The 24,793-nt window shown below is 41.5% G+C and overlaps 12 protein-coding genes across 12 annotated transcripts; 7 read left to right on the forward strand and 5 right to left on the reverse strand.

The window, feature by feature from the left end:
* Positions 1–398: 398 nt before the first annotated feature.
* STL1 (glucose-inactivated glycerol proton symporter STL1) lies at positions 399–1,364 on the reverse strand (the record flags this gene model as incomplete). Its single annotated transcript, XM_018880299.1, has 1 exon — positions 399–1,364. One exon carries the CDS (start codon positions 1,362–1,364, stop codon positions 399–401), a length of 966 nt encoding a protein of 321 aa, XP_018738131.1.
* Positions 1,365–2,976: 1,612 nt separating this feature from the next.
* AWJ20_3293 (uncharacterized protein) lies at positions 2,977–3,957 on the forward strand (the record flags this gene model as incomplete). The annotated part of the gene is made up of 1 exon (XM_018880300.1): positions 2,977–3,957. One exon carries the CDS (start codon positions 2,977–2,979, stop codon positions 3,955–3,957), a length of 981 nt encoding a protein of 326 aa, XP_018738132.1.
* Positions 3,958–3,998: 41 nt separating this feature from the next.
* Positions 3,999–4,742, reverse strand: GRE2 (methylglyoxal reductase (NADPH-dependent) GRE2; the record flags this gene model as incomplete). The annotated part of the gene is made up of 1 exon (XM_018880301.1): positions 3,999–4,742. The coding sequence occupies one exon, from the start codon at positions 4,740–4,742 to the stop codon at positions 3,999–4,001; it is 744 nt and encodes a 247-aa protein (XP_018738133.1).
* A 1,064-nt stretch (positions 4,743–5,806) lies between these two features.
* Positions 5,807–6,910, forward strand: AWJ20_3295 (Enolase; the record flags this gene model as incomplete). The annotated part of the gene is made up of 1 exon (XM_018880302.1): positions 5,807–6,910. One exon carries the CDS (start codon positions 5,807–5,809, stop codon positions 6,908–6,910), a length of 1,104 nt encoding a protein of 367 aa, XP_018738134.1.
* A 63-nt stretch (positions 6,911–6,973) lies between these two features.
* Positions 6,974–8,665, reverse strand: AWJ20_3296 (uncharacterized protein; the record flags this gene model as incomplete). Its single annotated transcript, XM_018880303.1, has 1 exon — positions 6,974–8,665. One exon carries the CDS (start codon positions 8,663–8,665, stop codon positions 6,974–6,976), a length of 1,692 nt encoding a protein of 563 aa, XP_018738135.1.
* Positions 8,666–10,795: 2,130 nt separating this feature from the next.
* Positions 10,796–11,824, forward strand: FBP1 (fructose 1,6-bisphosphate 1-phosphatase; the record flags this gene model as incomplete). Its single annotated transcript, XM_018880304.1, has 1 exon — positions 10,796–11,824. The coding sequence occupies one exon, from the start codon at positions 10,796–10,798 to the stop codon at positions 11,822–11,824; it is 1,029 nt and encodes a 342-aa protein (XP_018738136.1).
* A 506-nt stretch (positions 11,825–12,330) lies between these two features.
* Positions 12,331–13,572, forward strand: MCH1 (Mch1p; the record flags this gene model as incomplete). Its single annotated transcript, XM_018880305.1, has 1 exon — positions 12,331–13,572. One exon carries the CDS (start codon positions 12,331–12,333, stop codon positions 13,570–13,572), a length of 1,242 nt encoding a protein of 413 aa, XP_018738137.1.
* A 171-nt stretch (positions 13,573–13,743) lies between these two features.
* RRP3 (RNA-dependent ATPase RRP3) lies at positions 13,744–15,279 on the reverse strand (the record flags this gene model as incomplete). Its single annotated transcript, XM_018880306.1, has 1 exon — positions 13,744–15,279. The coding sequence occupies one exon, from the start codon at positions 15,277–15,279 to the stop codon at positions 13,744–13,746; it is 1,536 nt and encodes a 511-aa protein (XP_018738138.1).
* Positions 15,280–15,748: 469 nt separating this feature from the next.
* On the forward strand, positions 15,749–16,885 carry SSF2 (Ssf2p; the record flags this gene model as incomplete). The annotated part of the gene is made up of 1 exon (XM_018880309.1): positions 15,749–16,885. The coding sequence occupies one exon, from the start codon at positions 15,749–15,751 to the stop codon at positions 16,883–16,885; it is 1,137 nt and encodes a 378-aa protein (XP_018738139.1).
* Positions 16,886–17,482: 597 nt separating this feature from the next.
* On the forward strand, positions 17,483–18,217 carry PIB1 (phosphatidylinositol-3-phosphate-binding ubiquitin-protein ligase; the record flags this gene model as incomplete). Its single annotated transcript, XM_018880310.1, has 1 exon — positions 17,483–18,217. The coding sequence occupies one exon, from the start codon at positions 17,483–17,485 to the stop codon at positions 18,215–18,217; it is 735 nt and encodes a 244-aa protein (XP_018738140.1).
* A 1,427-nt stretch (positions 18,218–19,644) lies between these two features.
* Positions 19,645–21,804, forward strand: AWJ20_3302 (Usp (universal stress protein) family protein, implicated in meiotic chromosome segregation; the record flags this gene model as incomplete). Its single annotated transcript, XM_018880311.1, has 1 exon — positions 19,645–21,804. The coding sequence occupies one exon, from the start codon at positions 19,645–19,647 to the stop codon at positions 21,802–21,804; it is 2,160 nt and encodes a 719-aa protein (XP_018738141.1).
* An 852-nt stretch (positions 21,805–22,656) lies between these two features.
* Positions 22,657–23,748, reverse strand: PSA1 (mannose-1-phosphate guanylyltransferase; the record flags this gene model as incomplete). Its single annotated transcript, XM_018880312.1, has 1 exon — positions 22,657–23,748. The coding sequence occupies one exon, from the start codon at positions 23,746–23,748 to the stop codon at positions 22,657–22,659; it is 1,092 nt and encodes a 363-aa protein (XP_018738142.1).
* Between the last annotated feature and the right edge of the window lie 1,045 nt (positions 23,749–24,793).

Genomic DNA, 24,793 nt, shown 5'->3' on the forward strand with positions numbered 1-24,793 from the left:
TCAACTCGTGTTAGAGCCTGAGATTTCCGCTATTAGATACTTTTGTGGTGTGTGGCTCATAGAGCGTTGCTTCTCTGGCTGTTTTCTTCGCTCAAATTGCAAATCGACGACATCTTAGCATGCAGTGATCATCCAGATACCTACCTAAAGTACCTAATCTGTTAGATCACCAATGGAATCGACGCTGCAATTTCCCAATTGTCCCGAAGTAGATAACGGGTCACACAAGCATTTACTGCCACCCTTTATTCAACTCTGTTATGGAGTTGTTAAGTGTTTGGCCGGGTTTCTCCGTGACCTCCCAAGCATGATTGATTTCTTTAATGTCAGACAGATGGCAGCATCTGCGCTGTATACAAACGTCCTAAATTAAATTAACTAAATAGTTATAAAATACATTAAGCTTTATGTTCAACGGGGTGGTCAACATATTCAACACTCAATTTTCTCTCTTCCATCCTAGCTGCTCTCATGTTTTCAATTCTCTGGTTCTCACGGTCAATATAAGCTTGAGGTCGCTTGCGTTGAGTAAGGTTTTTGTTTCTGAATACAAAGATAGATTTAGATTCGAAGAAGATTTCATCAATGTCTTCCAGAGTTCTGTTCATAGTCTCAGGATAGAAGAAGTAACTAATAGGCAAGAAGGAAATACAGAAACAAGCAAACAAAAGATAGAAACCCCAAATGTTAAGATTCTTAACTCCAGGCGGTGTGAATTGAGTTACGATAAACGAACCTATCCAATTAGTTGCAGTAGCTGCGCCAGCGGCAGCTGTCCTATGAGAGATGGCTGGTATCTCTGACAATATACACCATGGAAGCTTAGCATAAGTCATACCATAGCAGAAATAGTAAATAAAGAAACTTGAGATTGTAAGCTTCTGTAGCGAATTTTTGTGCTCCGGGTGTTGTTGGAATCCAAGAATAGAAAAAGCAGCAAGAAGGTAAGCAATAGTCATGCCAATTGAACCTGCAAATAGCATTGGACGTCTTCCTGCCCTGTCTATAATCAAAAGACAGCAGAAGGCAGAGATCAAGTACATTGTATTATAGCCAGCTGTGAAAGCTCGCGACGAGACCCCTGTCAGGCCGATGTCTGTTAACAACGTTGGCATATAATAACCCAATCCGTTTACACCTGAAAGTTGTTGCATGGCCATTGTACCACAACCCAACACCATTCTTCTTAGGTTTTGTGTTTTGTCGCGACAAAGAATAACATCAATGACAGGAACAAAATGTTCTCGCTCTTCTAGGATGGATTCAAGAATATTGTCTCTCTCGCGCAAGACTTCTTCGCTATTGAGGTCTTTGCCTAAAAGCGTAGATAATGCAACTAAGCCTTCTTCTTGGCGATCCTTCATGAAGAGATATCTAGGCGACTCCACAACGAAAGGAACGATAGACAATGAGACAAAAATAAAGATATATTGGAGTGCCAGGGGAAATCTCCATACAACATCTCCATGGGCATAGATGATTCCAAAGTTCACCCAGCCAGCAATCCACACTCCAAACGTGTTAGTGAGACTGCCAAGTACCACCAATCTGCCTCTATATTTCATGGGCGAACACTCTGCTTGAAAGGAAGGTGCTGTTGAGCTAGTCAAGCCAATGCCAAAACCGTTGATTACTCTTCCTGCAATCATTTGGCCCAACGAATATGATGTCACCTGAAGAAGAACTCCGATAACATTTATAATCATTCCTGTAACAATAGTAAAACGGCGACCGAGCTTATCTCCCAAATAAAAGATTGCAAAGAGTGAGCCCACGAAAGCCCCCAGTGAAAAGCATGAAGATGTAATACCCGAAATATTCGATTTTGCAACCTCAGGGAAGGTTGTCTTCCAAGTAGGAGCAGCTTGAGAATAAGGTTAATAGGAGGATCTTTGCATGATGTGCTGCCCCGATTAGGCAGTTAACCTGTAAGTATACTCACCAGAAACTCCACCATAAACACCTGAATCAAATCCAAAAAGACCCTGTGTGGCCATACATCCAGCAGTTAGCCAGAATAGATGCCAAAACCCTGTTAGCTTTCGAATAGGATGCTGCATTTTATGATATCAAACTAGTTAGAGGAATTCAACAATCGTCTCTGGGGATGGAAAAGACAGACAAACTGAATCTCAGGGGTCTCTTAAGTAGTTTTCTATCATGCTCCGATCAATTGAATTTCGTGAACTTGCGGGGATATGCGGAAATCAGATCGACAAAACCCACAATTTTAAAAGTGCGGGGATCGCTAGGAGTTTATCTGATGCTTGCATGCATGCCAGATAAGGATATATCAGCCGTTGCGTTCACTAAGTAAGTTTATACAACGGACAAGAAAGAATACCAGAAAGGGTATTGCGCGGGGGAGACTTGAAAGCGGGGTAAATCGAGATGGGATGTCATGAGAACCGTAGATTTGTTCTCCAATATATGCAGTGGGGAAAAGTGGAAAGGACCCTGAGACGTCAAGACTGCATGTTAACAGGAAAACGAAGATGTTTGTAACCTAGCTGCAAGAGTAGCAAGCTTTCTCGTTTTAAGCTCATACTGGGGGGTTTTTTGGGGTCATGTCATAGCCTTCGACAATACTGGCAAATAAACAATCCAAAAATAGCACGACCATTCGTCAGTGTTCTTCTACATGTTAAAGGAAGTTTGTACTATCTTTAAGCTCTCAGCTTGGAAGCATCAAAATTGGGGCAAGCTCTCAACCAGGCACTAACCGTCAAAATCTCCCCCACATCCATAACAATACTAGTGCGAATATATCACCTGGACGGTTTACATAATTCCTAATTGGAGTTTCCTGGGAAGTTTATGAAATAGGTAGTTCACCTAGATACTTTGCGTTGAGCGGGTATCAGCGGCATCTGGCCGCCTAGGGTTGTATGAATGGGCAGTTAGTGGCAGCTCTCTATATAATGAAAAGTACTAGGAGCGTTATAGAGATCTCAAGATTGAAATCATAAGCCAACAATGACTAGATTATTGAACAAATTAGTACCCGGAGTTTATGTTCCCACGTTGACCTTTTTCAACGCTAAAGATGAGTCGCTTGATTTGGAATCTACGAGTCTTCACGTTACTAGGCTTGTTAAGGCTGGCGTGGCAGGTATTGTCGCACTGGGATCCAATGGAGAAGTGTGCAATCTCAACGACGAGGAACGCACCAGGACCATAGCCACTATTAGAGATACGCTTAACCTGGTGGGCCATGAAAGCATGCCCATTATTGCTGGTGTCTCTCAGCAAAGTGTTGTGAATTGCGTTTCTAGCTGTATCGATGCTTACAATGCTGGTGCTGACGCTGGCCTCATAATCGCCCCATCTTACTATAGACATGCCATTACCAATGATCTCTTAGTTGAATTTTTCACTCAAGTTGCTGACAAATCACCTGTCCCTCTTGTCTTGTACAACTTTCCAGGAGTTGTTGCTGGAATAGATTTGGACTCCGACCTAATTATCAGACTATCTCGGCATCCGAATATAATTGGCGTGAAATTTACATGTGGAAATACAGGAAAGCTCTCGCGGGTTGTGGGAGCAACAAAAGCTTGGAGTCCGCTCAATCACCCTAAAGGTTCTTCTATCAGCGACGGAGATTTCGTGGCCTTTGCCGGTATGGCAGATTTTGTTGTTCCAGCCCTTGCATTAGGCGGGTTTGGTGTAATATCAGGGGCAGCTAATTTGATTCCAAAGACGATTGTATCAGTTTACAACAGTTACGTCGACGGCGATGCAGAAGCAGCATGGGAAGCTCAAAGTAAGCTTTCCGAAGCAGACTGGGCGTTAACAAAGATAGGCATCTGGGGTTCCAAAGAGGCACTTCAGCATTATCAAGGCTATGGATCTTACATGAGAAGTCCTGCTAAGCGTCTCACGCCAAGTGAAGCTAACATAATGCTAGAGAGCATCTCACCTTTCCTAGATGCTGAGAAGGTCTTTGATTCTTAGTCAGTAGCACATACATTATTGATTATATAGAGTAAATGGATTTATCTTTTGTTTGCATCTTCGATCATTTCAGCTAACTCTTCTTTAGATATACCCGATCCTTCCCAAAGTGCAAACTGATAAATTGCTTTGTAAATCGTTTCTTCAAGACTTGTGAAGGTGACACCAAGATCATCAGTAACAGCCTGACTGTCGAGGTCATAACTTTCTGGGATTGGCTCATTAGGATTGCCCTTTGTCACACGACTTTTGGCCCATGGAAACTTCTCTCGGATTATATCGGCAATTTTCTGGTAGCTGAACTTTTCGGGTGACGCTGGGACATATCTTCTGCCGCCAACTTCAGGAATAAGAAGCGAGTTTACGTGAGCCTTAGCAAGGTCCCCAACATTGATCCAAACTGGTACACGGGAAACTGGTAGAGGATCAACCCCTTCAACGATACTCCATAGAACTGCATTGGATACATTCAAGTCCTTGTGACCCTTGATCGGATGACAGACTTCACCAAAAGTCATAGGCGGACAGTGAGTTACCAAATCGAAATTAATAGAGTTTGCATTCTCTTTGACGAAATCCCATGCTGCTAACTCTGCAAATTTCTTTGAACCTCGATAAGCGATGACGGCGTCTCCTTTACAAGCCTCTTCATATGTCAGTGGGTTCCAGTCCTTACCAGTGTATGTAAATCCAGGACCAGCACCTCTATCAACATCAATAACTGAAGCAAATGACGATGTGAGAACAACTCGTTTAACTGTACCTACGTCTTTAGCAGCTTGCATCACTCCCTTCACCCCAGCAATAGCAGGTAGAATTAATTCCTTCTCATTGTCTTTGATCTCATAGCTCAATGGGGAGGCTACGTGGATAATTCCATCACATCCTTCAGCTGCTTCATACAAACCACCATTTGTAGATTCGAAATCCCCAATGATGCAGTATGACAGCCGATGTGCGTGCTGACTTCTGGAGCTAATTACCTGTTTGGCCTTCCACTCTGTTCGTGATGCAATCTTAACATTGTCTATATTCTCGCTGGCAAGAAGGGTGTCGACAATTGTGCACCCTATGAATCCAGTGGCTCCAGTGACCAGCACTTTGTTGAATTTGAATCTTCTATCAAATGTTAGATTGATTTAGGTAAAATCTACCCCTCAGCAGCTATACCTACTTACTCCGTTTGTACCATCTTCCTTGTTTATGATGAATATACGAGTATACCTCAGATTAGTCCTGTGATATATAATTTTAAAATCAAGTGATCCAAGTCAGGAGATGCAAAAGTATTCTGGGGGAAGATAGGAAAGTTTGTAGATATGGTGGGGGTATGCGGGCCGGGCCCTTTCTCCGCTTATCCCCATTGGTATTGTGACATCTGCAGGTAAGCTGCAGATCCATGCACCCCCACGTCTTCCTGCAAGTGACTTAGGAACCAGAGATGATTAGGAAACCACATATATAACTTGAGATCATATCAACCAGGATATCTCTCTGATAACTTTACTTTACATTTGTGAGATAGTTATAGCAAAATGGTTTCAGATCTCACAATTACGAACTTTGAAGTTGTAGACCTTCGCTTTCCAACCTCTTTGGATGGGATTGGATCTGATGCCATGCATGTGGGGACCAATGGATCACATCCTTACATTCGTCTTTATACCAACGATCCAAATTTAATTGGAGAAGGTATAGTAAGTTAAGCCAATTCTCATGGCAAAATTTGGCAACTAACTGCTTAAAAAAGGCTTTTTCTAATGGACGTGGATCGGAACTTGTTTGTGCTGCCATGTCAATCTTTGCAGAGCGAGTTGTGGGCAAAAGCTTAAGCCAATTGACTGCTAATATGGGTAAAACTTGGAGATACATGGTTTCTGACTCACAATATAGATGGATTGGACCTGAGAAGGGAGTTACTCATCTGGGCATGGCCGGAGTCATGAATGCGGTTTGGGATCTTTGGGCGAAGACATTGGGTATCCCAGTTTGGCGAGTTGTTGCCAATATGACCCCTGAAGAATTCGTCAGATGTATTGATTTCAGGTATATCACAGACGTACTTACACCTGAAGAGGCTGTTAATATTCTTAAGGATGTGGAAGCTACCAAAGCCGAGCGAATTCAAGAGGCATTGGAAAATCAGTCGGTTCCTGCATACACCACGTCTGCAGGATGGCTAGCTTTTGATGGTGATAAAATGAAAAAGGTATTAAAGGAGACAATTGATCAAGGATTCACTATTTTCAAGTTCAAGGTGGGTTCTAATTTGGAGTCTGACAAAGCACGTCTGAAGGCAGTGCGTGATATTATAGGCTACTCTGACAAGTATCAAATCATGATTGATGCCAACCAAGTCTGGAGTGTACCTGAAGCTATTGAATGGATGGGCCACCTTGTAAAGTATAAACCTGTCTTTATTGAAGAACCAACTTCTCCTGATGATATCTTGGGTCATGCTGCCATTAGAAAGGCACTGGCGCCATACGGTGTCGGTGTAGCCACTGGAGAAATGGCACAAAACAGAGTTACATTTAAGCAGCTTTTCCAGGCCGAAGCAACGGATGTTGCTCAGATTGATGCTGTGAGACTGGGAAGCGTTAATGAATGTATGGCTGTAATGCTAATGGCGAGAAAGTTTGGTGTACCAACTGTCCCCCACAATGGAGCTATGGGTCTCACAGAATTGACTGCTCATCTTGCGAATATTGATTACATTTGCGTATCTGCGAAGAAGTCAATGCTAGAAAATGCGGACAGTTATAGTGAAAACCTTATGCATCCATCGGTTATCAAGAACGCTTACTATGTTACGCCAGTCCAGCCAGGCTATTCTGTTGGCTACAAGCCTGGGGTGTTAGAGAAGTATGTATACCCAAACGGCAAGTTTTGGACTTCTTCTATTGGTGAGAAGATCAAGAACGCCCCTAAAGGTGGGGAGGGTCTAATTTAGTTTATCGCGATTTTACAATGATTTATACTGACTATAAACAATGTATCTTTTATCCTGTTGAATTTATTTAAAGTTGAACTGCTGCCTATGAAGGATATGCTCCAAAATCCAAGTAATACTTTGAATGCTACTTTCAGGAGTAGCCCAAGGTAAAAAGTTTTTCAAAACTGTATTTTGAAGCTCCAATATATCAGGAAGATATCCCTGAAGAACAGGTGATTGACTCGCGGCAGTTATGACTAAAACTGCCCCAAGTGAGCTCATTCCTAAAGTCCAAGTGTAAGAAGATGGTCTCGAAAGAACATAACCGACGTTATGAATGTACATTCTTATACTAGAAATGCACTTTGCACAATTTTCCAAAACTTCAACGGGATAGTTTACCTCAGGGTTAGCAATGACACGAAGAACGAAAGGTCGAAATATAATATGCCTACAGGCATAGTATCTAACTCGAAGGATTATTTCTCTTTCGTTGAGATTTTCCGGTGCGTTCATCCCTAAAGTGGGTCGTACTGCTGAAGGGATCGAGTCATACCAAGTTTCAAGTTGTCTGTTTAGTTCTTCACTTATTATCAAGAGGGTCTGGATACTTTTGGCTTTAGCATCGCCATCATCAGTATACAGCGTATTATGGACTCGGTTAAGTAATCGACGTATCGATATCTCGGCTAAGAAATAGATAATCACGGCATCTTCATTCAGCACAGATGGAAGAAGCATGTCATCAACCATAGAGCCTATACCAGTACGAGGAAGCTCAAACTCGGCCAATCTGTCAGATTCGGTCAAAAAACAACACCAGAAGAGTCTTATTTCTTCATCAGCAGGAGGTTCATTGTTTGATGTACGTGAAAGTAATAGTTCGATAGTAGTTGAGGCTGCGTGTATTAATCGCCAGCTGTACAATGGATATGCAATATAAGCGAAATAAATACTAGCCAAAACCTGGGCTTGAACGACCAAGATATTTACTCCAAAATCGAGTGCCGAAGATTTAGAAATAATCTCAAAAGCGGGCCGAAAATAACTTATACCTGGCATTTCCCAGTTGGGGTCATCTGTTAGTCGGCTGATCTTTGAATAGTCTGCCGAAGCTACTTCCCCTAAGGCTAAAGCCAATAATACTATTGCTGTTTCAATAGTCCATGTAAACCCATTTGCAAACATATCTTTATAAAGGGAGAGTAGGTTATTATAGTCGAGAATTGGTCGATGGGCATGAGCTGTTGTTCTGAAGGCTTCAATTAACCCATCACATACCTCTTGATCAAGATAGGGCTGGTCACTCACAGTTTCTAAGCCAAATACTTTTCTCCTAGCTTCAATTTCGTAAAAATAGTCCCGAGGGTATTCTCCAATAAGAGCCTTTACTTGCGGCAATCTAAGCACTCGAATTGCTGCTGTGTTGTGACCCGTGGGTATCGTCAACGGTGGAAGATTTCCTGTTTGAATTAAAGCCAGGTCACTATCGTCCCCTGATATATTTGTATCCGACTCAACGTATGAATTCTTCCTACCTCCAACAGATGAGTATGACAAAGGAGACGAAAGCTCTCTGTCTTTCACTTGATCAACTAATGCCATTAACAGACTATCATGATTCGCCAATAATTGTTCGATTTTCGACAGTTTCTCATAGATTACTTCACTAGTATCAAACCTGGAGGTTAGTCCGACTATGACTGGTACACAGCAGTTGGAAACCCCAGACTTACCTCTGTGTTCGACGTTCTTGGTATATGCAATCCGCATTGGAATCTTCACAATTCCCACAGACAGGCTTTTTGCCATCACAGCGGCGTTTTCTATACCAGTTAGTTACCGAGCGATAGCACTAAATTTGTTACACACTTTATCCTACAAAATTCGCATGCGATTGTAGCCCGCTTTCGAGCATATGTCATTTGGATCACAGACGACATTTTTCATCAAATTTAGACCTATGTAAACCAGCATGATACGAGAAAGGTCACATTGATGAGCAGGTTCGACTGATGACAACCATGGAATTGTGAAGATTACAAGTCTATGCTCGTTGTAGGTAGACCGATCTTCGGAATGACCCCCACCTTTTGATAATGCGGGGGAGGACAGGTATGTACAAGGATATAACGCATCAGTGAGTAGAAAAGGAGAACATCCTGGGCACGTTATCCAGGCATATCGGCCACACTAGTCAATATATATTTCTCAATCGAGTTCCTTTCCTATTGCCAATACCAACAGGAGACTTTATGTACTACTAGAGCCGTGATCTAGAGATCAAAGATTCAGCACTTCTTGGTACTCTTTTAACCCATCAATCAGTATGGTAGCCTCTGGGTGGTACTTCGATTTTATTCTCCAGTTGGTATAATGTAGTTTCAGTTTTGCGCAGCATGGCGAATTGCGTTTATTGTTCGAACTATACAGACAGCTAGATGGGGAGAATAAAGCGTTGTCGAAGAGTAGTTTAGTAGCATACTTCAAATATTCAAAATATTGCCTATGGGAATATAAGATGCCAGATAAATGAAAGAATCTAGCAAAAATGTACTCATTACAAGACAACATCATTAATTTTAATGGGATGAAGACTTATATTCTGGTTAAATAAATAGACCGGGCCTAAACTCAAACCACTTATACAGCTCTCCAGTTAATCCAATATATTACAAATGAAATCAGTTATCATCAATAGTTAATAAATTATTTAAAAGTTGCTTATCATGCAGAGAAGATTTTACCAAGGCTTAGCCTCTAGATCACGGAGTTAGGAGATGTCATAAAATCATAAAGAGGAGACAAAAATATAGAATATCTATATCCTCCAACGAGTTTAAACTTACCTTGTTGAGAGGGCAAAAGGTTGAACCTCTTCTTAAGAGTGACCCTTTGGCGTGAATATTTATCATCTGGTGAGAATCTGGCAGGGTGAGCAGACTTTGTGATCTCTCCTGATTCTGTAATTTTCTTAAGAGTGTAAACCCGCTTACCCTCAGCGTCCAAAGTGTACATTAAATGCATTTTATCGTGTTTTGATGAATGAGAGAATCGACTAACCTCAGGTATCTAAACTATTGAAACAAAATTTCATACATTTTTTTTTTGAATGTCGATCACCATAAGCAGTTTAGAAGAGCCATCTAAGCCCCACGCGCCGCATCCGATCAACTTTCAGACACACTGTGATATATTTATTTGCTTCGGTCTTTACATTACAATTAAACGACTTTGAAACACATATCTAAATAAAAATTCGCGGTCGAATTTAACAGAGCCCATTTCTTTCCGGCATTTCTAGACTCGGCTAAGCTCTGGCAGTGCATGTACTCTCCTGTGAGAGTGTGATTTCCGGAAACAGACTGAGCTCGTGGACAAAGATATATCCAGTTTAGCCGAACCTATTATTTAAGCTTAGTAAATTGATTTATATTTATATAAATGTGACCGAAAGCTCCAGCCTTACTAAAATTACCATGCATATGGTCTGGGCGTCATCGATCCGGTGTTCATGCTGAGACTATAGAGCAGCCATTTAATAAATCATAGAGCAAGTACCATATTGATATAGCGACTCAAGCAACGGCAATGTTGCGACCCCGTGCTCACACAATTGCGGCCGTAATCCGGGATGGAGTAATGAGCGAGCAGGAAAGTGGGGGAATGTGCATTTCAGGGGGTATCAGCCGTATCCACGATAATAAATCGGCTGGGTTCGGAGCATAGCAGAGCGCCCCCACAAACTGAATTATTGAGACGGAAGTTCGAAGATTATCATCCCCACCACTACCGAATAAAGGAACGAGTATATAAGACAGTACGAGTCCTAGTCAAATATTATCTTCTTACTACTTTTTATTTTTAAGTTTCACTTGATCAATATTCGCAAAAAAATAGACAATGGCCTCTGCTACTTCCACTCATGCAAACGCTGATGTTGAGACGGATATTGTCACCTTGACAAGATTCATCCTTCAATCTCAAGCTGCCGCTGCAAACGCTAGTGGTGATTTCACATTATTATTGAACTCGCTTCAGTTTGCATTCAAATTTATTGCTCACAATATCCGTCGTGCAACTTTAGTTAACCTCATTGGTCTGTCGGGTACTGCTAATTCTACTGGTGATGATCAGAAAAAACTTGATGTCATTGGTGATGATATTTTTATCAATGCCATGAAGGCCTCAGGAAAAGTTAAGGTACTTGTGTCGGAAGAACAGGATGATTTAATTGTATTTAATGGTGGTGGTAGATATGCGGTTGTATGCGACCCTATTGATGGGTCATCTAACCTGGATGCTGGAGTCTCTGTGGGTACGATTTTTGGAGTTTACCGCTTGTTAGATGATTCAACTGGTTCCATTCGGGATGTTTTAAGACCTGGAAAGGAGTTGGTTGCTGCTGGTTATACCATGTATGGTGCTTCAGCCAATCTTGTCCTTACCACGGGTAACGGTGTGAATGGGTTCACATTGGATGACTCGCTGGGTGAATTTATATTGACCCATCCTAACCTGAAACTTCCTCAGTTCAGAGGTATCTATTCCGTTAATGAAGGTAACACAATGTACTGGTCAGATGCTGCTAAGGCCTATTTTGATTCAGTTAAGAATCCCAAAGATGGCTCCAAGCCGTATTCTGCTAGATATATCGGTTCCATGGTTGCTGATGTTCATCGTACCATTCTTTATGGTGGCATTTTTGCTTATCCTGCAGACAAGAAATCTAAAAAGGGCAAGCTTCGTCTTCTTTACGAGGGCTTCCCAATGGCTCTTATTATTGAGCAAGCTGGCGGTGTAGCTATTAATGATAGCGGTGATCGTATTCTTGATCTTGTTCCTCAACAAATTCACGAGCGTAGTGGTATATGGCTTGGCTCCGAAGGTGAAGTTCTTAAAGCCAAATCATTCCTGGTTCCTGAAAAATAGCGATAATTTTTTGTATGCACCTGCTCTATTTTATTTAATGCGAGAATTTAAGAATAATTAATAGCTTATTAACCTGTGAACTAGGGTCCAGTCCGGTAATCAGAAATATGAAATCCGTGTCACGTGATACAACTGAATTATGATGCCGTCCAAGCCTCTGTAACATTATACTATGCTGCTATGTCTTCTGTCAAATCGAGGATGGCGGCGGGACGAAGTGCGCCGTTGGCAGAGTCAGAGAGGACTGGCCTCTTGGATTCAGGTAACTCTAATGGCAAGACAGTGCCTAGAGGATACGATCTAGCAAAAGCTATTTCGTTTTTCCTATGTTTGATCTGCTGGTAAGTGAGCCTAGAATTAATATTGTAAACATCCCCCCTAACTAGCAATATAGTTTATCATTGGCATCTATTAGTATATTCTCTATCTACACACCAGCATTTCAACATATTTTAGGCTATTCACAGATCCAAATTAATGTCATCTCCATTGCCATGGAACTGGGAATGTACTTTCCCGTGCCTTTATTAGGGTACGCCGGTGACAAACATGGACAATCGAAGCTCAGTCTGTTTTCTGCAGCCTTATTTACTCCAGCATATCTTGTTTCTGCCTATGTATATTCGAACCATGGGTCGTACAAGCTATTGGCAGGAAGTTTTGCTCTGGTAGGAACTGCTACCTCAGCACTATACGTTAGTGCATTGGTCACCTGTGCTAGAATGTATCCGCATTCCACGGGTCTGGCAATTTCAGCGCCGGTTTCAGCTTTTGGAATTTCTTCTTTGTGGCTTTCTCAAGTGATTCCCAAACTTTTTAGAACAAATGCGGCATCAACAGACTCTGCCCTGAATGTGACAGGGATATTTATCTTCTTTGCTTTCATGTATCTGGTCATGGGGGTAGTCGGTTATATTGCAGCTAAATTAGGCGATGTGGATGGATCTGACGTGTCCAAAAAATCGTCAACGGAAGGAGAGGATGAACCAGACACTTCAGAGCAACGTTTGTCTTCTGAAGGCAATCTTAATTCTCATCCAAGTGATCATCTTACACAAAGAGAACGTCTGAAGGTATTTATTGTCAGTCACGAGACCTGGCTCTTGATGCTAGCATTTGTTTTGACTTCTGGACCGTTGGAAATGTACTTGAATAATATTGGTGCCATAATAGACACGATGAGTACAGGGAGAGATTTACCTTATCAGAGGTTGGATGTTATACTTAGTGCTCCATCAAGTGCAAACAATGTATCGATTTTTTCCGCCTTTTCCACTATTGCACGGTTATCTGTGGGTGTATTTTCCGATATTGTTCGGCCAAGACTCTCAACTGCTATGGTTCTGACAATCATAGTCTTTACTACAGCAATAGCGCACTTTTTGTTAGCATTGGGAGTTTTTGCTCAAGATGCTGGTAGACTTTTTTACATTTCCAGTATGATTAATGGGTTCTCGTATGGAGCCCTGTTCACTCTTTATCCCACCATGGTTGCCTGTGTCTGGGGTGTAAAGAGCTTTGGAACTAATTGGGGACTCTTCATTCTTGGGCCTGCAATTGGGTCAGTTATTTACGGAATTCTTTTTGGTGCCATTTATCAACGAGCTACATCTGGCCTCACATGTGCAGGCAATGATTGTTATGAAATAACTTTCCTTGTATCAGGCTCAGGTATCGTGGTAGCTTCATTGGTGATATTTTACCTATGGCATTATTCTTGGAAGCACAATACACTTATCCAACTATAAAATTACATTATTTTTTTTGCGCATTGTTTTTGTCCTTTAGCTTGGAGTTCTGGCCACCCTGCTTCATGCAGAACAGGGGTGGAGAATCTGAGTCTGTGCCTCAGATAGGTCAGAAATCCCTTAGCAATCATTTAAATTTCTATAAATGCATTCATTTTATTCATCAATAAATTACTGGTGTCCAATATCTCTATCATCGCCTCTCTTGCGCTTGAAGTTACCTCGGCCCTTCTCTTTGGCTTTCTGGTGAATTTGGCTCATGCGGATCTTAGCTTGACGTTGAGCCTCGTCAATAGTGCTCATCAATAACATTACAGCTTCTTTGTCAATCTCATATGCTGGTAATTTTTTGTCTCCATGAACTTCCTTCTCAATTGTGGTGTATCTCATAACGTCGTATTGAGCAGCAAATGTAATGGCCTTACCCGAACGACCAGCACGGGCGGTACGTCCTACACGATGAACATACTCTGCAGCATTATCAGGAACAGAATAGTTAATTACTACATCGACTGAAGGGATATCGAGACCACGTGCTGCAACATTAGTGGCCACAAGAATATTTTTTGCACCAGCTCGAAACTTGTTGAGAGCTCCCAATCTAGCCGACTGTGTCATGTTACCATTAATGGGGATGGCTGAGAAGTTCAGAGAATCAAGTACCATAGGAATTCTGGTACCTTCGTCTTTTGTGTTGACAAAAACAATAACTGATTTTCCAGCAAACTCATTCAGCAAGTAGACCAATGTCGCATCCTTATGTTTTAAGGGCAAGAAGACATAATATTCAAGAAGAGTCTCTACAGTAGTTATCCTGTTTGACACAGATACTCTCACTGGATTGGATAGCGAAGCACGTTGTAACTGTTCGACTTCTTTGGAGGGTGTAGCAGAAAAAAGGAAAGTCCTTCTTTCCTTCGGGATGACATTAAGAATTTTAGTAATAGGCTCTTTAAAATCCATATCAAGTAGACGATCTGCTTCATCAAGAACAAGAAATTTCAGACTTCTGAGATTGAAGCCCTTTGTCTTCTCCAAGTGATCCAACAAACGACCAGGGGTGGCTACGATAATATGAGGCTTCTTACTAAGGGCCAAACTTTGTTGCATAGTGTCTTCACCACCAATGATGACTGCACATCTTACCCCCATAGAACTACCTAGAGCCTGAAACTGTTCAGAAATCTGATGGGCTAATTCACGTGTGGGCACCAGGACGCAACAAAACAGAGGCGACGGCTGCTGATAGAGAGACTGTAATACAGGAATCGCAAATGCAGCAGTTTTGCCGCTGCCAGTCGCGGCAAACCCCATAACATCTCTTCCTTCTAAAGCATATGGAATTGCTTGTGTTTGAATAGGAGTAGGCTTTTTGAAGTTCATTGCTTCGCATGCCTCTCTAATTATTTCAATCACGCCCAGTTCTTCGAAGGTTTTAGGTGCCTCAACTTCTTCCTTAGTATTACCATCACCTTCTGAGTTGGAATCATACATCTTTTCTGTTCCATGCTCTTCTTCTTTGTTTATCTTGTCATCTTTATTTTGGGACGCTGTCTCTGCGCTCTCCTTTCTAAGTTTCTTAACTGGTAGTCTATCGTCTAGTTCTTTGCCATCCTGATAGTCTCGTTTTGAATATTCCTTTCCATTTTTGGGATTCTTAGACTTGTGAAACTTTTTCGCTGATCTATCAATTTGAGTGAGGGGCATCTCTTTTATTTCAATCTCAGTTAATTCTCTCTATTTCTATTCCTATTCCGAGAAGTCAAGTTCAACAAAATTAGAATATTTTTCAAAGAGTAGATCTATGCAGATAAGGTTTCTTTTTAAAAGATAACATTTCTGGCCAGTGAAAAATTAATGACGCGGCTGAAATTTTTTCATAAACCTAAGGTGAAGGGGGTCTTCAATCCTATACAACAGAATTCATACGGAACAAACTTTCAAACAAAATGGCTCGTCGCAGAGTAAGTAACGAGATTCGTCAGGCGTGGCTCTACAAATTGAATCATGAATGTTTAATAGTAGCTAACTTATTTAGAGTAAGAAGAGAACTCATGTTTCTCTCACCGAAGAGGAAAAGGCTAAGATTCCTCGGTCGTTGGTCATAAAAATGGGAGACAACAAGAGAGAGGTTACTCACAGTTTATCTCAGCTTGTAAGAGACTTCAGACTTATTATGGAACCACACACCGCCTCCAAATTGAGAGAGCGCAAATCCAACCGTCTTAAAGATTTCGTTGTTATGGCCGGACCTTTAGGCGTTTCGCATTTGATGATTTTTTCTCAATCTATTAATGGAAATACTTCGCTTAGAATAGCTCGTACTCCCAGAGGGCCCACGTTAAATTTTAGAATCAAAAGTTACAGTCTGTGTAAAGATATTCAAAAGTACACAAAGAACCCTCGGTCAACAGACTTGGCTAGTACTGATTACGTAAATCCACCTCTACTAGTTATGAATGGATTTTCCACAGAAAAAACTTCTGATAAGGATGCATTAATGACCTCCATGCTTCAGAATATGTTTCCACCTATTAATGTTCAGGAAACCAAAATTGGCTCTATCAAACGTGTAATGATGATCAACAAGGATCCGGTTACGGGACATTTAGATATTCGTCATTATGCTATTGATACAAAACTTGTTGATGTTTCTCGTCCCGTTAAAAAGCTATCAACTGTTAAGACGCATGTACGAAAGAGACTACCTAATATGTCAAAGGCAAGCGACATTGCTGATTATTTATTAGATCCATCGGGAGGTGGCTATACAAGCGAATCGGAAGTTGAGGATGACGCTACAGTCGAGGTCGTTAAGGCTGATGACGGTACTTCAAAGTCTGAGAACAAGTCCACTGATACTAGCAATGGAACGGAAAATACTCAAACACAAAAAAGAGCTGTCAAGTTGGTTGAAATTGGCCCCAGATTGCGTCTTGAATTACGTAAAATTGAAGATGGTCTGTGCGAAGGCAAGACTCTTTATCACTCTTATGTCGAAAAGACTCCTACCGAGATTGCCAGACTCGAGAAAAGACATAATGAGAGACAAGAGCTCAAGAGCAACAGAAGGAAGGAGCAAGAGGAGAATGTTCGTCGAAAACAAGAGCTCAAGTCGACCAAAGGTTCGAGGACGAAGCGTGCTTTGGAAAAGGCTAAGTCACTCGAAACAGAGAATGAGGATCAAAGTAATGCTGATCGTGTGGAGGATGCCATGGATGTTGAGGATGAACAGGCTCCTGAAGACATGGACGACTATGATTTAGAGATTGCTAATGCAGGTGGCGAATCATCTGAGTCTGATGATGAGTAAATCTGATATTTAGTCTATATATATACTTTTGCAATATATAAGAAAATCAAAACCAGTTGTAATGGTGCTCATATAAAATTAAGTGAGTGACCGTGCATCATTTCCTCTTTTGTCACATGATAAGAATTTTGTGGGTGAAACGGCTTTAGTAATGCAGCACCTGGGCATCATGATGCAATCGTAAATCCGTCAGACATTCGTCCTTTCTTACCTCACATTTCATACTAATATTTAACGACACGAGTTTCTAGACTTTCTCCCATTTCTTTAACATTTGGAATTTCAAGGTAATAAGGCATACGGCATGAGTGGGGGAGGGAACATACCAAATCGACCAGCGATTCCAAGAGGAGTGCCTGCCTGGCAGGCGGATGAACAAGCCAAAGATTGTTCCATTTGTCATACAGCATTTTCATTGTTTTATAGGCGGCATCATTGCAGGTAAGTGTGTCTTTGCTGGTGTAATTATTTAGAAATTGTAGATTGTATTTGGTTTAGTCAGTGGTATATGCTCAATATTTTCAGAGTTACTAACAAAAACATAGAAAATGTGGAAGAGTGGTTTGTGCTAACTGCTCAGCATCCAAATCGACTTATATGGCGGCAACATATGTCGTGAGTCCACCAAGTCAAATCTTTTTGGAAAGCCCTCATGTACCGCATCGTACTTGCGATGAATGTATGGAAGAGCTGGAAATGATTAGAGCAGCTCTACGGGCCCGACCGTCGTCAAGTGGTTCCTCACGTTCTAGAAGACGGTCAAGTGCTTTTAGAGTACAAGACAACAATTCTAGTAACACTCCTGATCAGCACAGACGAAGAAGCAACGCATTATCTGGTACAGAACTTCCACATCGCACTGGCACTAGCTCTTCATCCTCTCAACAATCCCCGAAGGGCTATGACGATTCTTTGATTCAAACAATATCTATTGATTATAACGTGGATGATGAAAATGCATGCCCCATCTGTGGTCGCAGCCTGGCCAAGTGTTCTGAGGAAGAGAAGGAATCACATATCGCAGATTGTGTGCGTAAAGCCGAGTTCTCAGGTGAGCATCAAAGGCGTAGTAATCGGATGCTGATCTATCAGATTCCTAAGGAAATGGCAAATAGCCCATCGCCTGCTGATGAAGCGGGCACTATATTTGGTACCAGTCCTTCTTCAACTTCTAGTAACCATGGTGAATGTGTGATCTGTTTCGAAGACTTCGTTCCAGGTGATACCGTTGGAAGACTGGAATGTCTTTGCATCTACCATGAAAAGTGCATATTAGACTGGTTTAAACGGAAAGGAGCAGGCTCATGTCCTGTCCACGCCGTTCATACATAACTGCATTAGACGATACAAATGTTATGGGTATGTTCTCACGCTCTCTATTTATTTCTTCAATTTTCTTTATTTCATTTGATTTTACTTATTTATTAATATTATACTTGCGCAAATGTCCCCTTGAAAGCTTAGCTGCTCAGGGGTATCAAACTGTCTTTGATTACTTCTTGCCTAAACGGCTCAATATAATCCATATTCTCTAGAACTTGGTCGATAAGACAGGTATTTATATAAATTCTACATGTTCCATATAACTTCGTCTTTCGGAAGTCGTATAACCAAATTCTATATTCAATCTTCTCTATATTGTCACGTGAGACATACCTGTTATCGTGGCGATACCCTGCTTTAGTACTATATTTTCTATTTGTACACAGTAGCAGAAATATTCACACTCTCGTTTTTTACAAACCAATTTTTGCAGAATAAAATGGAGAACCCATATGAGCAAGTTCAAAATGCACTGCTAGCAAGAATTATAAATAATGTTGTAAGTCTGGCTTTGACCCACCTGGGTTATCGCAACGCGTTCTAACTTCAAAGGAAAAACTGAACAATGGCATAGTAACCGTAAACAACGCGCTAGAAGAGGTCAACCGAGAAAATATTCAACTGGAGTTACTTGCTCAGATGTGGGAGAGCTATCAAAGAAATGTTCTTTTCTACTTGGAATCTACAAATCAATTGCAAAGGCCTCTTTAGTTGAGGGCCGTCCACCTACGACTGAAAATTGCGCGTGTACCCTATTGCGGCTACTGGTGTTGAAATTCTCAACTATCGTGCTTGTTGTCACCCAAGGTTCCGTCTGATTATTACACATACTTTTGATCACACTGGAATAATAGTAAAAGTTGAAACGGTAATTTGGGCTTTCTGACCGAATAGAGCTACGTATAATTTAGATTTTTCCGGTAGTCATGAGATATGGGATAGGGTATCTACCGATAAGGACTACAAATGTACATTGTCAGATATAAATGCGGGGGATACATGTGTGAAACAACAGTGTTTTCTCCGCATTCTTCAACATTCGAAAACTACTTAAATGTTTATATGTAAGTCTGATAGATAAATCAGTGAAATTTGCTGTAGTAGTATTCAAATATTTTTTACAGATACTGTTTACTTTTTTATAGCAATGGTTAACATATAACAACCCGTTTTGCCAAGGACGGACTAGGCTGTGCCAACAGATCCCTAACCTCGGAATAAACCTTGATATAAGGTTGTTGATGCTGACAAGCAGGCAGCCGTCTTCTTCTCACGTCAAACAACAAGGCGACATATTCGGCTGTCCAATTAATTAAAACTCTACGGTATACCTGTTTACGAAGATACTCACGTTGCCAGAACCGACTCATTCATATAGACATTCTAGTTGTTGGATTGTGATTGACTTACAAGATCGTTGATAAATATAATACCGGATGTCTTTAGAATCAGCACTGGAAGAGGATAGGCTAGAGTTTTTGAGGGCTTACAATGAAGAGTGGAATAAAAAACATGCCAAAAATGGAACCAAATTCGACCAATCAGCAATTCAATCACTTACATTAGGAGACAAAGAAGTTGAGAAGTCTGGCACTGGACCGAAGGTCACAAAGGTATCAACAGGGTCTAGTTTATCGTCTACAGGGACTGACAGTATTTCTGGAACCTCTGAATCGTCGTCTGCCACACCTTCCCAACCTCTTTTAGCCGGATCTAGTGATACAGCTACGCCGTTTCGTCCTTCTCACAAACACTCAGTTTCTCTTGTTCTGAATGATGGCGATGACGATATTGAAATAACAGGATCTCCCAGAGCATCAGTTGACAATGAGCAGAGCACCCGCACTTCAGCAAGTGGTTTCACTGCAGAGAGTTTATTTGAACCTTTTGATGATGAAGAAGATAATTTTGACGGTTCTACTAGGCGGACATCAGGAGACCAGAGTAGACAGTCTGGTGGAAAGTCGATTCGAGCCGAGTCTCCCCAATCAAGCAAGAGCGGTTCCAAACCCACACAAAAAGACGTGGCAATGTCCATTCTTGACCCATCCCGTGGACGAAGTCGAGCTAGAAGTCGCACCGATCCTTACGACTCTGATGATGCTGCTATTGATGGCCTTTTCGATATCACTGAGTACAAGAGGTCTATAAGAGGTTCTTCTTTTACTGGACCAATAGTATCGAATAATTTCCGTTTCTCGAGCCCAGGTGAACATCAGAGGGGCCAGCCAGCGCCTGTTGGTAGCCTTGCTCCGGATAGCAATGGAAATCAGGGAAGGCATAGGTCGAGATCTGGTAGAAGATCTAGGAGTCCAATATCCCGACTTCCGATGGATACCGACGACGATTACTTTGACGAAAGCGATGAAGAGTCCGAAAGTGATAGTAATGAAGAAGAATTGGGCTTCAGTAATGAAGAAAACAATTATGAGGATATCGATAGCTCGGAAACTAGCGACGAAGAGTCACATACAGAACCTAGTGATCTAATACCGGCGGATGTTATAAAAAACATTTTGGATAAGGAAGAGAGACCTCCAGGTTTCAAGGAAGGGAGCGCTTTAACCGGGCCTGTCTTGAGCAATTCGAAACGAATTCGTCGTACATCTGAGGTCGATGCATCCCTAGCTCCAACCAACACAATGTCACTGCTGGCTGCAATCGAAGCCGAACAAAAAGCAGAGAATAGGATGGGTCCAGGATCTATCCCTAGCTCTAGTACGAGTCCAAATAGGAGTCGCCATGCTCGAGGGTCAAGCCCTGGCTCGGTTCGCATGAAGTCACCTAACCGGCAGAGGGAGTTATCACCACAACAAGCTGAATACGCAGCCTATAAGAGGCGGATTATACACCCCAATACAGCTTTCGACGCCGCCGCCGTTGCAGCGGGCAACGGTGGTTCCTTTCCTGAACTCGACATACCTTATACATCAGATCACGAAGAAGTACGGGATGCTCATAGAGCAGCTCAACTTCACATCGAGATCAGTCAGATATATTCGAATACAGAGACGAGGAGGATGTATCGTACCATGACTAGAGGAAACTTGCAACCACTTGATGAAGAAGATCCCAGTTCCAATTTGGCCCCATTGAAGTCATTTATTGTTGCTACAGATCTATCTCCTGAGGCTACACATGCTCTAGAGTGGACCATAGGTACTGTCCTTAGAGATGGTAACCTTCTGATTATTGTTTGTGCATTTGAAGAGGATGGCTCAGGTGACTGGCAAGCTGAGGAATCTGCTCGTCTTAATGCAATGGATAAGATTACTGCAGTGACCGTCAAGCTACTAAAGAAGACACGACTTCAAGTTCATGTTGCAATTGAGGTGTTACACTGTAAGAGTGCTAGGCATGCCTTGACTGATATTACTGATCATGTCAGTCCCACTTTAGTGATTCTGGGGTCGAGGGGTAGATCTGCTTTAAAAGGAGTTTTGCTGGGATCCTTTTCAAACTATATTGTGGAACGATCAAGTGTCCCTGTCATGGTTGCCAGACGGAAACTTCAGAAAGCTAAAAATAAAGGGCTCAACGTACGTCTTGCTAACAACTTACGACACGGCACTTTGTCTACTGCTAAAATTGATTAGCCGAATGGCGCTATGTATGAACTACATATTTATTTTTATGGGAGCTAGACGAAGCTTAATAGCATAGTGCTCGAAGTTCTGTATTTCCATTATCAAGGAAATTACTCTATTATTTATAAAATAATGTTATATCATGAACGTGAATGCTTACGAGGCTTGGATTGTGGGTTGTTACCGTCTCGGTTGCCCCCCTGTGATCGACCGCTCTCACTAGGCGATTTCAACGACTTTGTAATCTCGTGAAGAATTGAATTCGTCTTGGCAGCAATGCTGGCGCCACTGGGTGACTTACTTGATGTCCAGCTACCTGATGTTGGCTTATAAACCGCTATGAATGGTTAACAGGGTATTTACAATAAAACGTGGACTACTCTTCTATGAGAAAACATTACTCATAACCAAAAAACCACTTACTAGTTGAGCTCACCTTGGAATGAGCCTCTCTTAAAGCCGTTTCGTAACTCTCTTTAAGATAGCTTGACACAGCGCTATCATTGAAACCGTTAATTGGCTCGTGATTATTTGATGACCGGTGGTTCATGACACCCACAGATTATCTCGTTTTATAGCCGCGAACGTACACAAAAGATTGATAGAGTCTGAATGAATTAAATATTAACTGAAGAGACAACTAGCCAGATGCTGGAGTTGGTCAGATACTCAATAAAGCCTATCAATATTGACGTGTTATGCATCACCTAGCAACAAATCCAAAATCATGGATCCTCACAATAACTCCCGGCAGGTAAACACAAATTAACAAATTAAACTATGACTTATTAACAAATTGTAACAAAATTATGATATATATAAAATATTACTCCTCCATACCTCTCACTTTCCACTTCGTTTTTACATAATAATTTCAGGCTTTTCAATGTTTCCTGCAATAGTCTTGTGAGGCAAGATACGTCCACCATTAACATAAATCTCATCCTTGACCTCGACATCATCACCCAAAACACTGACATTCTCAACACGGGCCCACTTTCCAACCTTGGAGTTCCATCCAATGATCGAGTTCTTGACATGAGCGTGAGGCTTGATGACAGAATTAGACAAGACAACACATCTCGATAAGCGAGCGCCAGCACCCACAGTAACATTTGGCCCAATAACAACATTAGGACCAATTTTAGCATCAGGAGAAATGTCAGCAGTGGGGTCGACAAGGACATTACCTCCATGGACGTAAGGCTTGTCAGAAGCTGATAATAATTCAGAGTTTTTCTTAGCGAGTGAGGTCAAGTAAAGGCAAGTACCCGACAAAAAGTCCTTAGGTTGGCCAACATCCATCCAATATCCTTCGAGATCAAAAGAGTGCAAAGTACCCTTAGCAGACAATTGGGGAAAAGTCTCCTTCTCAATTGAGGTAGGACGGAGATCAATGAGATCAATGACCGATGGGTTCAAAATGTAGATACCAGCATTGATACGGTTACCGACAAACTCAACGGGCTTCTCAACAAATCTGTCGATTTGCGAAGAACCACTCTTATGAACAATGACACCATACTTAGAAGGTTCTTCAACCTTTGTAGCAACGATGGTACCCTCACCACCGTGGGCCTTGTGGAACTTGGCTAATTCTGCGAAGGGATAATCGCAAATAATATCCGAGTTGAGAACAAAGAAGGGTGAGTTATCTTTGGTAAGAATGTCTTCTGCAAGCTTGAGGGGACCGGCAGTTCCAAGAGGCTCAGTCTCAACGGAGAAAGTGATGTTAACACCATACTTCTCCTCATATTGCTTTAAAGTAGCCACCATGACCTCGGGTCTGTAATTGACAGCAAGGACAATATCCTTAACGCCAGCAGCAGCCAAAGATTCAACTTGGTGAAGAATCATAGGCTTGTTACCGAACTCCACAAGGGGTTTGGGAATGGTAAGAGTAAGAGGTCTAAGACGGGTTCCGTAACCACCAACAAGAATTAATCCTTTCATTGTGAATGTGAGAAATGCAAAAAATGCTAGATTAGAAAAATGTTAAAGGACAAAATGAAAAAATAATAGAAAACAAAATAATAAAAAAAATAAATCAAAGAGGGACTTCAATTATTATTCTTATTGAAATTATTTTCTGCTGTTGTGTGTTGAAAAGAGAACTACTGTACCAAAGTTTCAAGTCAAGGAAAAAGAAGGGGAAATTTCAAATCGAACACGTTAGGGGAAATCAAACTATTAAATACTAGGCCGTGCGAACTAATTGAAAAATGTATGCACCTTAATTTAAGGGGGTCTTATAATGAGTTGGCTGAAATTCCAACGACTTAGTTTAAGCCAACCAAATAGCTGTATAATACGTCTCTGGATAGATCAGCGCCTAGGGTGGCATTCTTTAAAGCGAGATGCACATAGTTTTAGCTGGATGCTACGTGTTTTAATTTATTTTTTCCTTTCGTGTGCCGCCGCGTTCTGTAGCTATTGTTAGATACTATGCGTAGAGCTAAAACCAATGCAAATCACTACCTTAAAATAACAGCAGACTTGTCTAGGGTTACTGCATTTGGGAATACAGATCCCTATTTGGTGAGGGGATCTCTGAGGCTGGCAGGGCTCTTCAGGTACAAAGAATGTGCTATCACCTGTTAGTGGAAACGATTTCAATCAACGCCGCCAGGAGGCTGGCTCGTGGTGCATCGTTTGGGATCCAACCACTTTCTTCAGTAAAAACGGTTATTACTTCAGAAAAACACGGGTGCGTGCTGTTTGGAATGGTAATTCACAATCCTTGATCTAATCTTTTGGCGTGCAGTTCTAATCTGAATCTAACACTAACGCTAGTGCTACTAGGTCAAAAAAACAGGGATGTATATTGGGAGTTCTATTTTTGATGACTTCGTTGCTTAAAGAAAAAAGAAAGAAAGACAAAAAAAACTGAAGCCTTAACTCACCCGTTAATTATTATATCCTTCTGACCATAAGTAAGTTATTCTATATATAGTGAAACAACTGATTCTAATGATACAATGTTTTTGAGTCAAGCCGA

The sequence above is a fragment of the Sugiyamaella lignohabitans genome, chromosome B (assembly GCF_001640025.1).
Source record: "Sugiyamaella lignohabitans strain CBS 10342 chromosome B, complete sequence".
Classification (NCBI taxonomy): Eukaryota; Fungi; Ascomycota; class Dipodascomycetes; order Dipodascales; family Trichomonascaceae; genus Sugiyamaella; species Sugiyamaella lignohabitans.